The sequence below is a fragment of the Patiria miniata genome, unplaced genomic scaffold (genome assembly GCF_015706575.1).
Source record: "Patiria miniata isolate m_02_andy unplaced genomic scaffold, ASM1570657v1 HiC_scaffold_2, whole genome shotgun sequence".
In the NCBI taxonomy this organism is placed as follows: domain Eukaryota; kingdom Metazoa; phylum Echinodermata; class Asteroidea; order Valvatida; family Asterinidae; genus Patiria; species Patiria miniata.
Window position 1 is genome coordinate 14521064 of NW_024037058.1, and position 14478 is coordinate 14535541.

The window sequence follows — 14478 nt, forward strand, 5'->3', positions numbered from 1 at the left end:
CAAAAAAAAGATGGAAAATCTACGCAAAAGATATACTTTCTAGTTTTATATTATTATTTACAATCCTACTAGGATTCCTACCTAACTTTCTATCTGCGTAAATTTAAAACTCACCTGTACGTTTTGAGGAAATTTTCATTTACTTTTCACAACTCCCAACAACATGCCTAGTCCAGCAATGGCGCCATCTTGTCGACTGGCACTTCATCCTTTTCCGATGATTTCAATAACTGTTAACTTAATATTATAATATTAAGCCAGGAATTCACAAAAATTAATTTTTTAATGAGAACTATAAGTTTCATAGTGGTTAATTTTAAAGAAGACTATAACTTTTTTTCCTCAAAAGTTTAACGTTTTAGGTGTGCGACTTTGACAAACTGTTTAGCTTGATTGCGCGTCCTAGGGATCAAAACCAGACATCACCCTTGTGCAGCTGTGGTGGATGTCACCGGCAAGGTGGTCGGGCACGTGCCACGCAAAATTGGCAACGTGCTGGCCACTGGCCTGGTCCAGGGCCGTCCGCGTATTCACGGGCGAGTTCTAGCCCCATAAATGTGGCCAATGTACTGGACTACCTCCGTAAATAAAGGCCACACTTCCACCATGTACAAAAACATGTCGAACTTTGTCAAATTTTGATTTTCACATTTAGGCTTAGTTTGTAGGTTTTTTTGCTTTAGAAGCATACTCACCCTCTTTATAGGCTAATCACAAAGTGCTGCCTTTTTCAGATGTCTAATTTTCGTGAAATTTCATGTTAAAATTTTGATACGCAAACGTGTGCAAACGAATCTGGAAATTTCACTCAAAAAGAGGGCACATTTTCACCTCTTTTGAGAGCTCCGTGGACAGGACACACAGCGTGCGCGTACTGGTTCGCGAGTGAAGTACGCATGAGCCACGATGTCCTGAATGTGCAAAAGCTATAACCACCGCGTCTTCGTGTGAGTGTCAGGCATCGTCGGTGCGCGAATACGTTCTAATTCAACTTGCGATTGTCTCCGAGACTAAATCCCAACCTCATAACTTTTGATACATGCGAAATACGCAGTGGATGGATCGGGAACCAGTCTAGGTCAGCCCCAACTCTTCTTTTCTGGCCGTTGATTGGGGTATTTGTGCACAGAGCCCATAGGCCTACAATAAGTTGTATTATTATTTTGGTTTTATTTTTCATTCTGCCATGAAAACTATGCTGTGCCAATAGTTGGGCAAGCCCTAGCCCCACTAGTGTGGCAACGATATTGCTGCGCTGCACAGCAATACCGTTATCGCAGCAATACCACACTAGTGGGATTAGGCATACCCAACTGGCATGACTGGAACAATTTTAGTTGGGACGGTATGAAGTTGGGACCAATTGTAGTAAAGTTGGGGTGTACATATGTATGTAAAATTATTATCAACAATAAGTTGTGCAAAGGACAGACTTTTCTATTGCTCAGGTTCTGACAATTGTTTCATGCCCAATATTCATGGACTATGTTGAATACCAAGTCATTTTGAGAATTCCCCGAACCTGACATTTTGAAAATTACATGACGTTTTAAATTCTTATATCATAAGTAAGATTTGAGGCTTTGCATGGTGGAGATACTAAATAATGAAAGGTTTGCGGAAACACCATCTGGTTCTTTTCAGAACCATTCTGCGGGAACCTCTGGTTCTTTTCAGAACCATTCTCTTAGTTGAGAAATTATTCGCACATGGTGTTTCCGCAAACCTTTCATTATTCATAAATCATGTTACCTCTGAAACTATTGCAAATTGATTCTAGCATTGTTTTCAAAGAACCGGTACAAACAGGCTGAAACAACAGCCTGATGTTAATCTTGATTCAGTTACCTGTAACCATCCTCCACGTTGTTACACGGGTTTTTGAATTTAATGAGATCAGCAAACTTGATTTAGTTGAATATGTGAATACTATGCAAGCATTGGAACATTAATCCTGTGCACAGTACATGTACATGTATGGTATTTGAAAATGCCTATGGTTTGTGCATAACACCGAGATATGCAGGTTTTAATGAACAACCAAATATACACGTAACTCAACTTTATGATTTACTTTAAACCAAGCAGTTTTACATTAGGGCCAGTTTCTTGTCCCCGCAAGCCTTCTTCTTTTTTTCCATACATTTGCAATGTATTTTGCAAATATTTTGTCGATACATGTACATACATGTACATATACATGTATTGTCAATGTGCATCTAGGGTTACGGGCTCTTTGGACACAATTTTATATTGATCAGCAAAAGAGTCAAGAAAATCAGAGAATTCATCCGCAGTAATGGAAAATTCGCCATCTTGGGGAAGGGGGAGGGTGCCTCCTTCATTTTTCCAAAAAGCCCGGACAAGAAACGGAGAAGACTCGAAGAGGCACATGCCTGAAAGACAGGAGGCGTTTTGAAGCAATACACATTCCATGGACACTACTCACCCTCTGACACTTGGTGGCGCTGTTTGTTTGTGTGTGTGTGTCACAGACGTACGTGTATTAACGCATAGACCGCCAGTCGTGCATGAAAAACTGTAATTTGGAAAAATATGGGCAAAACGTTTGTTGGTAACGCATTTACCGTGTGCCGCGCATTCGACACAGCTACGGTAGTGTGCGTAGGTACCGGTAACTTAAAACCTGTATTGTACGTGTTCAGGTTTTTTTGTAAAAAGCTTTATTGCTCAAAATCTGCATGAAAATGTTGGGTACTGCATAGTTGAATCTACGTGAACCAGATTTAGTACACAACTAACACAAGGGATTTTTTTTACAATCAAAAAATAACTTCATAGAATTTATGACTGGAATTCTGTGAAAATTCCCTAGACCGAGAGGTGAATTTGCCCATAGTTTTATTTTTAATTGGGCGCCGCGTATGTCATGAAATCTTCATGAATGTACGATCAGGCAGTTCATGCGTTTGCGTGTGTGTGTGTGTAATTTGTTTGTTTGTTTGTTTGTTTATTTGAAATATTCATGTTTTATTTTTTTATAGATACTTTTTCCTTCTTTGTTTTGGTTGTATTTTTTTATGGGAGGTGGAATGACTTGCGTACTGCTGGAAAAATAGCGAATAAGAAAACAAATCTCTTTTATCTGGATGAAACTCGAAAGAGCACTGCGAATTACATGTATGCCACTTTAAATATCACATGATGGACACAAAGAATTGCTGCATATGACTCATACACTTCCTTCTGGGTAAATCTAAATTTGTTTGCGCAGCTAGTCACAGAAAAGGAACTGTTTTACATTCTGTGCACAAGATTTCCTTTTACCCTTCACGTACCTGAATCCATCAAAATCCACACCCCTGTTTTGAAGGATTTCGGCGGATTCAGGATACCTCCGTATTGAACAAGTTGGGAGACTTTGATCATTTGGTGTGTATGAGGTATATGTACTACATTGGTGGATTTTGATGGACTCACTGGTGGATTCTGATGGAACAGACACCAACATTTTGTTGCACGACAAAATTGGTAGATTTTGGTGGGTTTAGGACACTTTCTAGAAATACGTGTATTGCTCAAGGGGTTAGGGTTAAAGGTTGAATTTTGTCTTAGTTTCTTAATGTTACTAGATTAGTTACCCAACTTTTAGATAAACTGTCCTCATCCTAGCTTCAACAGTGGTTGATTTTTTTCTGATGACCATTTCTTTGTAATAAATTAAGGGAAGAATTAAAGTGAAACACAAATACTTATTGTTGAATATCCCAAAAAGGGTAGCTTTTACTTGTTTGCCCAATTCATTCAGTCAGTATGTCGGCAATTTTTTATGTGAATTAACTATTTTCGTGCTTGATTCGTAATGCATAGTTCATATACACGTACATACGATTATGTTCATGAGATGCTCTTGCGACATAAAAAAGTGTGTTTGTCTTTTTCCTCAACTGTCAGAAAGTTCCAGAAAAAAAGTACTATGGCTTTTTGTGTGATCCAATAAATGGTCCATGGTTGATCACAGCTCTACAGTTTGTTTTGCAATACCCACTGCTGTGTTCAACACTAAACCAGACACACAATAGGTTTTATATCCATGGACAAAAATGTTTTAAAGGTCTTGTGCAGTGCACCGCACCGCCCCTGCAGTCAGGAGATAATTAGAATACATCTAACGGCCACTCTGATTGGCCAGTGTGGAGAGGGCCTGTAGGGGGTGTGTCTGTTTCTCTGGACTGGCCTCCTGTGATTGGCTGGTTGTGCAGCCAGTCCCTGGGACGCAAGCACATGAATTATGCATGAGTGTCAGCGTTGTTTGGCTTGGGGTTTTTCTGTCATGCAGCACAAGCATGTCCATTGTGACACATTACACTCAGCACATGTGCAGCTTGGGCTTTTAGAAACCTGTACGTAAGCACCTGCTTCAAGTCTTGCACATAACCTCTGCCCTGTACTTCTCTTGATTCTGCAAAGACCTTCACCTTACATTGTGAACTTGGAACTTCATTGTCTATAACCAGTGACCTTTAAAGTAAGTAATGCTCATTGTTCACAGTGTTTCCTGTTTACAATTGCATTTTCTAGACTTGCTTTGTTTTACCATGGAGCTATAAAAAGGAATGTGTGCTGTATGATTATATCATTCGATAAGGATTTTGCTCTGAGGATTTTGCTGGTAATATGTGCTGTACATGTATATATATATTGAATTACATTGTATTGTTCTGAATAATAAGGAGAAAGACCCGTAATTAACCATTTTACGTACATGACTCTTTAATCCCAAGGACATTGAGATGTACACCTGTAATGGATCTAAATTAAGAATAAGATTGTGGATAAAATCTTGAGTGATTTTTATTTAGAGTTTGAACTACATGTATATTTAGATTCGGAGTCTAAAAAAAGTAGACAGTCAAAGTCTACTGAGGTACTGATTTGATTGTACCGTATACTGATTGAACATGGTGTTACTAAAATTAACTGTCCTTGAGAACCATTGATAATTGTTTGGTATCAATCAGTCTGATTCAGTCGATGCGTAGTTGTGAGAGGTGCAGGTACCGGTATCAATAGAAGTTTGATTTGCTGACAGTATAGTAATAAGGTATGTGTACAGTACGTGTATGGGCTTTGATTTTAGAAAGTAGTTGACTTATTTTATGAGGGCAGCTTGAAGTAGTTTTGGGAACCATGTATTGCTCAATGTATGGTCCAGCAAAGGGGTGCAGGTCAACTCGGTCACAAGTCAACTCAGTCCGAGTCAACTCGGTCCTAAGTGGAGTCAACTTGGTCCCAGGTGAACTCGGTCCCAAGTGAAGTCAACTCGGTCCCAGGTGAGCTCGGTCCCTAGTCAACCCGGTCCCTATGGTAAAAAAAATTAATGTGCGCAAACAAAGGTCTGATAATTTGAGGCCTCTTGTATTGTTGACGTACATGTGCATCCCCTGATGTGGTATGGCCCCTAACGTGACGCAATTTGATTTTTCACCACTTGTGTCTTCCTCGAGCAATTTTTTTCCCTCAGATTTCACAGTTTACCTGGGACCGGGGACCGAGTTGACCTGTAACCGAGTTGACTCAGACTGAGTCAACTCGGACCTACCTCCATGGACCAAGTTGGTTTGGGACCGAGTTTGACTTGAAACCCAACAGAGGGTGTATTTGCTTTTTAGATTATATGTTCATCTGAGTAGCAAACAAAATGGCGTGCTGTTGGCTTATAAATGTTGGGTTCAGCAGAATTAACACTTTTGGTGGGAGTTTGGATTTCCCATGATATATAACAAATTTTTCTTTTTCTATAAATTTTCAACTTGCATTGTTCCATCAACAAAAACCCTCCTTGCCCCTTTTTTTTTTATGTCTGCGACTTTTGAAAAAAAAAAATCTTTGGAAAAATAGTAGGCCTAAATTGTTTTGGCACAAACAGATTCGCTTTGCGAGCAACCGACTCCCGGCCCGTACATTATTGATACTAATTGTGAGGCAGGAACCAGCCTACCCCTCTGCAGTTGCAGCCAATAATTTGAAATTATGAAGTAATAATTCAATAACTAAACATTTCTTTTTTGTTTGATGTTTCACTCAAAAGTGAATAACTTTTGTTCGACTTCAAAAATAGCAATTTAGAAAGGAAATCTATTTTTTTTTTCGGGATGAAACTCGAAAATAGCACGGAAATGTATCTTTAGCTCTGTCTTGTATTTGTAATTTAAAAAGGCTCGTTACATGTGTACAATTGAACCCTGATAAGAAAAGCGCTGTAACATCCTGCTTATAACAAGGAAAATGTTAGGTCCCAAGTCCTTGTTTTTCTTTGTTTTCCATTACTGGTAATACAAGGTACCTGTTTTAACAAGGTAATTTGTCAAGTTCCAAGGACCTTGTTATAAAGGTGTTCGACTGTACTTGTCTTTGTATAGGTATACATGTTCGTCCACATCTACATGAGGGCAATAGAGTTAGGGTTATCGCAACCTGAGAGAAATAATCCAGTTCTCATATTTATTTTACTGCCGCTGGGTAGTCTTCTTCAACAGTGGTGTTATGTAACCAATGTGATACATGTACAATGTACAGGTACATTACAGGTTGATCACTGTACATGTACATGGATGCTCATGGATGTGTGCTACATGTGCCAAATGTACATACATCCAATCAGTGGGTGTGTCTAGGAATCAAAGTTCATTTGCTAGAATTAGTCTAGAATCAAAGTCCGCAGTCAGAAACGAATCCTGTTTGAGCTGGATTATTAAGCAATTTCTGTTTACCATCTTGATAGCAGATAACGTGCCAATTGTGTATTTGTTTATCTAGATTTGCTCCAGTAAGTGTCCTGCTGAGTTGGCGTTCAATTGCGTAATAACCACCACGTTGCTTTTTATACTCAATCTGCATGTATACCAGGAATCTTTTACATGTACATGCATGCTGCTTTGTAGTAAATCTGCTGGGCCCTAAATCAAAAAAAAAATACTGGTAGCATTTCATAATTACTGGTACGGTCGCATTGTTTAATCTAGACCATTATCATGTTGCAGCTATCTTGTTTTTTTTACCCATTCAAATCAACGTAACCAAAGCGAGGCGGGAAGGAAAAATAGTCTGGTTCCTTTTTGCACAAAAAAAATATCATTCAGTACTGTTATTGGATACAGGGATCATGACTGAAATGGTGGCAGCATGATATAGGTCTGTAGTAACAAGAGGACAACGAATGGTTGAAAGATTTTTGACATTCAAACTTGCTCCGTGATGTCAAAACAGCAGTCTTGTGTCATGCTCAATAATAATTGTCAATATGCGAGAACTATTCCAAATGTTTACACAATAATTGACTTACATCCTAAATGAAAATTTCACTGAAATATTGAAAAAACCTTAACCCTAACTCCGTAGCGTCTTTTACAGGAACTGGACCAATTCCATCAAAATCCATCAATCACTGTGCGTCCAATACAAAACTGTACATGACATAATGGAATCCACCACTGACACACTGGTTGGCATTCATGGACTTGCTACACATGGCTTTTATCACAATAGCAGTACAGGAAGCTATAGGCAAAATCAATCGGATACCCCTAGCACTGCTTCAGTTCAGGCCATTAGGCCCATTGTAAGTTCATCATATACACACTGTACATGTACTCCATCAATATTTAGTCATGCCAGGCCTTCTGGCATGTCTGGACCAAGTCCCCCAAAATCCACCAAAACCGGGGTATGGATTTTGATGGATTTGGGGTGGTTAGGGTTATGCCTATACAGTATATGAGAATATTGGTGACTGCTCTATGTTCCGACACCCCTATGTTCCGACAACCTAGATTGTGTTACTCCCGGTTAGGGTTAGGGTTAGTGTTAGGAATAGGAATATGTGCAGTCGGAACATAGGGGTGTCGGAACATAGAGGTGTAACCAGAATATTAACCCTAACTCCCCAGCCTAATTTACCAGGAACCATAATTCCAACACCCACATGGGAAATTGTACACACACACTGTTGGACTTGGTTTCTGGAGGTATGCCAACCTCAGTGTCAAAGACCTTCAGTTTAGGGGTACTGTACCTATCCCAACAGATTTAAACAAAACCTGCTGCGGAACTTTGATGGGTTGAGTTCGGTTAGGGTTAATGGTGGACCATTTGAGGACATTGGAGGTACGTTAATTAAAATAATAACCAAAAAGAACGAATTTTTCTGGTGACTTTCTGAATCTGTTTCCCTTCATCTATGATTGTTTTAATGTGCTTTTGGCATTAATCCAAGAGGAAACTTAAGGCCTCCCTGACATTTAGAATGGCGTGATGCAATGTACACAATGTACATGTATGTGTACATGTTGCATTGCATCGAGTACAGGTACTACTGAACACTGAACATGTGGACTGTAACATGCAGGAGATATTATGTACCGGTAGGGGTCTGATTCTCAATGTACATGTACTACATGTATGCATGTGTAGTACATGTACACCACTGTACCGGTAGCGTAATCATGCATGATGTTCACGTACCGTTTGATTTGAGAAAACATGAAATATCATCTTGTGTGTTTAGCTCATCTCACTTCCAGTACTTTTCCACTCACAGCTGTTTGGGTTTTAGTTTTTTGTTGTGGTATTACTTCTATTCACAATCACCAACCACACACTTTATTGTGTTGCAAATGACAATACAAACCGAGTCTCTCTTGGGAGTGGGACGGTTCATCATTAGGATGTACATGTACATAATTTTCTTAAGGTACTCAATTTCAGCCAGTGATGTGAGAATGAACAGCTGGTTTGCTTTGTTGTATACTGCTGTAAGCAGTTGTGTGTATGGCAATGGAGAAAAATATTCATGCATTGAATTAGTGTTTTCACAGTTGATGTCTTCTAAAATACCCCAAGTTGCCTTATTTGTTCCCCTCCAATTGTGGGTATTTTTTCTATAAAAAAAAACAGTTGAGAAAATGATATCCCAAGTCCAGTGGCAGTTGTAGGATTTTTCAAATGTTGTTGAACTTGAAGCCAACTCCCAGAAAGTCTAAAGGGTTTAAGCAATGAACCAATATTAGCAATACTGTATTTCAAGAAAAGGAAATTAAGGATTTTTCTAGTGCAAGGTAAATACTTAGCATTGATCAGAGTGGGATGTTAGGCCCCCCCCCCCTCCCTAAAAATATGGACTCCATGCTCCAGTATCCCCTGAATAGTTAAAAAGGGAGAGTTGATGGGAAGCTGCTTGGAGGGACACAAGTGCTTTGGCGCAGTACGCATGATGCTCAGACAAAGACGCTCTAGATGGACTTGTGCACATTCAGAATAAATTTGTTGGGCATATTTCGGGCCATACAATGTACATGCGCGAACCAGTGGGTTGGTTATCCATTCAGACTGAGGACTTGGGACAATGGGGTGTGTGCGATTTCAGTGAGCCTCAGGACCTGGGCCCAATTTCATAGCGCTGCTTAACAGCAGACTTTGTGCTTACCGAGCCTCCATCTATTTCATAGGGACCGTTAAGCAGTAAGCACAGCAAAAGCACGCTTAACCCCAGAAGAAAACTTTGCTTAAATCAGTGACGTAACAATAGAATCTCCATGCGCGCGCAACCATTAGCATGAAATAGTGCTTAAGCAGGAGCATAATTTTCTGCTATAGTAAGCACAACTTTTCTGCTTACTGTTAAACAGTGCTATGAAATTGGGCCCTGGGCCCAGGTCCTCTCGAGAATTCATGTACAAACCTTATGGGAGCTGTCGAGAAAAAGTTATAGTACAAACAAAAGTGAACAAAAGAAGGAAAGGGGCAGGTCCTTGTGAGTATAGTAAAGACAAGTTGGGTGCACATACTCGGTCTGTCCCAGTGGTCACAATGAACCATCTACAGGCGACTCTCATTAGTACAAACTCTGTTAATACAAATTCTGGTTCTAACAAACATAAAGCCTTGTTCCTGACTGCGCATTTATGTGCACAATGAATGGGACTGATGTTCCTCTTAATACAAAATTCTGATATAACAAACAATTTGGCTAGGTCCGAACGAGTTTGTATTATTAAGGAGACTCAACTGTACATGTATAGTTCATGCACTGAGCCCATGTGAACATGTGTACAGGTAACATTTGCAGTGTGATTGAAGTTTTAGAATTGCGATGACAATTTTTGAGCAATTTTTTTTCCGTTGTTGCCTTTTTGTTTGCAGAGTATTTGGGACAAGATGAAGATTGCCGTCATCGGACAGAGCCAGTTTGGGGAGGAGGTCTACAAGCTGATCAGGAGTAACGGTCACGAGGTGGTTGGAGTCTTCACGATACCTGACGTCAACGGAAAGCCAGACCAACTAGGTATTGTTGTCGGCGTTTTATTGTTTATAAAATGCTACTTTTTGTTTGTGGGCTTAGACATTTTACACACGTGATTTGAGAGCTGCATACATAGCTTCAGTCAAGACTTTTGCCCAAATGTGCATGTTTAAAATCTATCACACAGTCGGCTATCTCACTGACAATTATTCTATAGAATAAAAGAAACATCCAATGGGGGAAGAATTCCATTTAGATAAATGAATTTTGTTGGGGGATTACGTTATATTATGTTTACCCATACTCCCTAGGCATTTTTGCTAGGATGTAACTCAATGCTGCAAAATCCTCCAACTGCCTCCATGTAAAAATCCTGCAAAATCCTCCGTTATTTCTTGAATGTGGTCCTTGGAGGGGTGACCACTGCCTCAATCCTGCAAAGTCCGCCAGCAATCACTGTCAATATGTTGAGGCAGAGCTAGTGACATCCTGGAGAAGTGTGGAGGATTCCAAGTATAATATAGGCCTGAATTTACCGGTAGGCATGGCTGAGCATAAACAACACAAGGTTTGGCCCAAAACCTTGACATAACGCATCCTCCGAAATCAGCAGCACTCTTTTGCCATATTGTAGCTTCAATCCTGCAAAATCCTCCATTTTGCAAAGAGGATATTGGAGGATTTGGGAAGGTTAGGGTAAATTATATTGAATTCACTCTTTGTACCTGTACATGCAATATAATGTGTAATGATTTCTTTTTTTTTCTCGACATTCAGCGGCCACTGCAGAGAAAGATGGCGTCCGTGTTTTCAAATTTCCAAGATGGCGGGTCAAAGGTCAAGCCATCCCAGAAGTCCTGGAGGTTTGTTTCACTTCATATCACACTGTTTTCAAAATCATTACCGTAGTCAATTTTTTGGATCAAATAAAGAAAATATAAACACAGTTAAATCACCTGCCTTGCAATTTTGCACCAGCTTTCTACCAAGCTGGCAGTGCTGTGTTCAACAATAAATGTCAATGCTCACTATGCACTATTCAGCCAAGCACATTGAACTAGTACACAATAGCAGTGATTTTTGCTGTTTGATATCTGTGAGTATTTTGCAGCTCAACAGAGGTGACTTGCTTTTAACGGACGGTAACACTGTATAAAACGTACACATGAAAGTCATGCTTGGATGTTTTACAAATTTCACAGAAAAAAAAATCAAAACTCATTCCATATTTCTACTTTGTATTCCTGTGGTTGTGCCAATCACATAATTATATCGATGACAGTTTGTTTGTTTGTTTGTTGGGGTGTTTGTTTGTTTGTTTGTTTTAAAGGCGCGTAGGAACATTGGTAATAGCCCAGATAAAAATTAAGATAGGGCTGATACTAAGTATCATGTGAAATCATTTTACTAAAATAGTATAATTCGGAAGAGAACAATCACTGAAGGAGGTTATAATAAAAGCATGCCCCTGGCACTCTTATTTCTACATGTATTATCAATTGAATCCAGTTATTATGAGGCTCAAAATACATTTTTTGTTATTTCTCAAAATGTTTAGTAGCCACTGAGAGGAAATTTCAACAGGTTAGTTGTTGTACACCCTCCTTAAGATTTGGAGCAATTTTATTGCTTCAAATAAACCAAAAAATACCCAAAGAGCAAATCGTCTCATCAGTGTAACAAGGTCGTATCTCCTAAAATGACATAAACGCAAAACGCGAGTTTTTGAATGTCAAAAGGTCGTATCTCGCTTAAAATAACCCGGATGTACACGCAAAGTCAATGGACGTCGAGATATGACCTTGTTGCACGGAGCGTATTCGCGCGAGATACGACTTTGTTGCAGAATCGAGTTACGACCGTGTTGCACTGACGCAACGAAATGATCCTACCTGTATGTATATTTTAAGAAGCACTCGTCAGTCTCCCTTTGATGTGACATGTGGGGTGTAGAATTGCTTAGAATTGCATTAGTTTCTCATCATGATCTTTGTTTTGGTTGGTTGCCCATGACAGGCCTACCGGGAGACCAAACCGGACCTGAACGTCATGCCGTTCTGCTCCCAGTTCATTCCATCGGAGGTGACAGACCACCCGCAGCATGGCTCCATTGTCTACCATCCCTCCATCCTTCCAAGACACCGAGGGGCTTCAGCTATTAACTGGTAGGACAAATCAACACAGGGATGTGATTTCTTCAGGTTTTTTTCCGGAAATCCAGTTTTTTGGGCCTCAAAAGTCCACCAACGTGAATCATGTGAATCCGTTGAGAAAATAGGGGGTAGAATGTGCTAGAATGCGTTGCCGTTAGCGGTGTCATGTGATTTTTCGCTCTAGTCCGAGGTGGTGATTATTTAGGTCTAGTTCCTGTGTCGGTATTGAGATGCACGTGTTGCGCTGGTCAGGTGTACAGACTTACTAATATTACTCAGCGTGCACAATGCATGGCATACAGTACAGTACAATCATGTGGATTGTGCACGTTGTAGTTTTACGTGTGGGCTGGGAGTAGTACGAGTGTTTGGGTACGTATGCTTCCAACATGGCTGCGCCCAACAAGTCGATACTGTCGCAAGGAGATTGATCAGTGCGAGAGCTTGATAAAGAAGTGAAAAATAAGTTCCGGTGGGAATGGTTTCGGGACTCCGTTATTATTGACGGGCATCAGCATGAATTTCAAGAGTGTTTCGATAAAATAGCAACCGCTGGCAAGGTCTTTTGCAATGTTTGCATGACATTATCAACTACGCGTCGAGTGGAGAGAAATCGCTCGTATCCCATGTGCATGTGAAACACCCAAAGCACATCAAGGCATGGCAAATACAGCGAGGTAACATGAAAATGCATGGTTCTTAACTTTGAGTACAGAAGAAACTTTATAAGAACAAGAGTACATTTTAACAAATGAAGGAAAATTCTTCTTAAAATTAAAACAAATTCTGCTCCAAAATCTCAGAGGAAAGTGCCCAGTAATCGCCTCAGATTGCACCACAGAGCAATTTTGACAGTCAATTGACTGGAGGCATTTGCACATTGCTACCAATGCCCAGGCCTAAGTTACATCACAAATCAACCGCTAGTCAACTACCGGTAATGGTCTTCACCGGAAACTTGTTTTCCTTTGTCGTAGGACTCTGATGTGCGGTGACAATTATGGTGGGTTCTCAATCTTCTATGCCGATGATGGGCTGGATACCGGTCCCGTGCTTCTACAGAGAGAGGTGTACGTCGACCCCAACGATACCGTGGATACATTGTACAACAGATTCCTGTATCCCGAGGGTATCAAAGCTATGGTAAGACACTGTGGGATGGGGTGATTCCTGGGGCTTTGCTGATTATACCAAATATTCAATCATCAACGGAAAATCAGAATAGAATTTTTTAAATTCCAATATCAAAAAATGTGAGCAGGATATTAGAAAGAACATATCGTCATTTCTATGTAACAAGATGCAAACTGGCGCGTGACGTCATGTACAAGAAACGCAAGTTTTCAGTGTCAAAAGGTCCTATGACTCGTATCTCATGTAAAATAACCGGGATGTACACACAAAGTCAATGGACGTCCCGACAGGCGAGATACGACCTGGTTGCGCGGAGCATATTCACGCGAGATACCACTTTGTTAAAGAATCAAGTTACGACGTTGTTGCACTGACGCGACGATATACACCATGTGACAAAATTAATGTTGTGGTCACGTCATGCCAACTTTTAGCAACCGGTTCTCTTCTGCACTGCATGCGTACCGGTATGTCTCGAAAGATAATAGAGAGGTTTCGCATGCAAACGGATACGTTTAGTGCGACGGATACGTCATGAGTTATGACGTCATACGCCACTCACTATCCGCTAAACGTGCAGACGACACGCATATCTCGCTCGCTACACGTAAGTAAAAAACGGATACGGAAAGCTAAACGTAAGTGTTAGCGTATCCGTTCGCTTGCGAAACCTCCCTATTGATTGAAAGTGTTGACAGTTTAGTGTGGGCCAAATAACATGCAAACAATGCTAAAACAATTGTAGCCTTTGCCGTTGCCGGTCAGCATGATGTCACAGGGCTCATGGTCGATGAGATGTGCGGTTTGATTGTTTGTCAAATAGGCCACTTTCGCGTATGTTTGGAAAGCTTCCATGAGGAATATGAGCTCAGAATTCTTTTTAAAATCAGTTAAATAACAGCTATTCTTGCTACCTCGTTATGTTGTTTT

At 40.2% G+C, this 14478-nt stretch overlaps 1 protein-coding gene across 3 annotated transcripts in view; it reads left to right on the plus strand.

The window, feature by feature from the left end:
* Window positions 1–14478, plus strand: part of LOC119726618 (mitochondrial 10-formyltetrahydrofolate dehydrogenase-like) — a 37683-nt gene that overhangs the window by 1360 nt on the left and 21845 nt on the right. Inside the window, exons 1-5 of one of the 3 annotated variants that reach the window (XM_038198366.1) lie at window positions 4303–4489; window positions 10162–10303; window positions 11039–11124; window positions 12278–12426; window positions 13392–13557. In XM_038198366.1, coding sequence (XP_038054294.1) covers window positions 10177–10303; window positions 11039–11124; window positions 12278–12426; window positions 13392–13557 — 528 coding nt within the window. In that variant the 5' untranslated portion in view covers window positions 4303–4489; window positions 10162–10176. Of the gene's footprint in view, window positions 1–4302; window positions 4490–5041; window positions 5066–10161; window positions 10304–11038; window positions 11125–12277; window positions 12427–13391; window positions 13558–14478 lie in introns of those variants that run through there. The other 2 variants (XM_038198367.1, XM_038198365.1) reach the window with 2 other exon arrangements.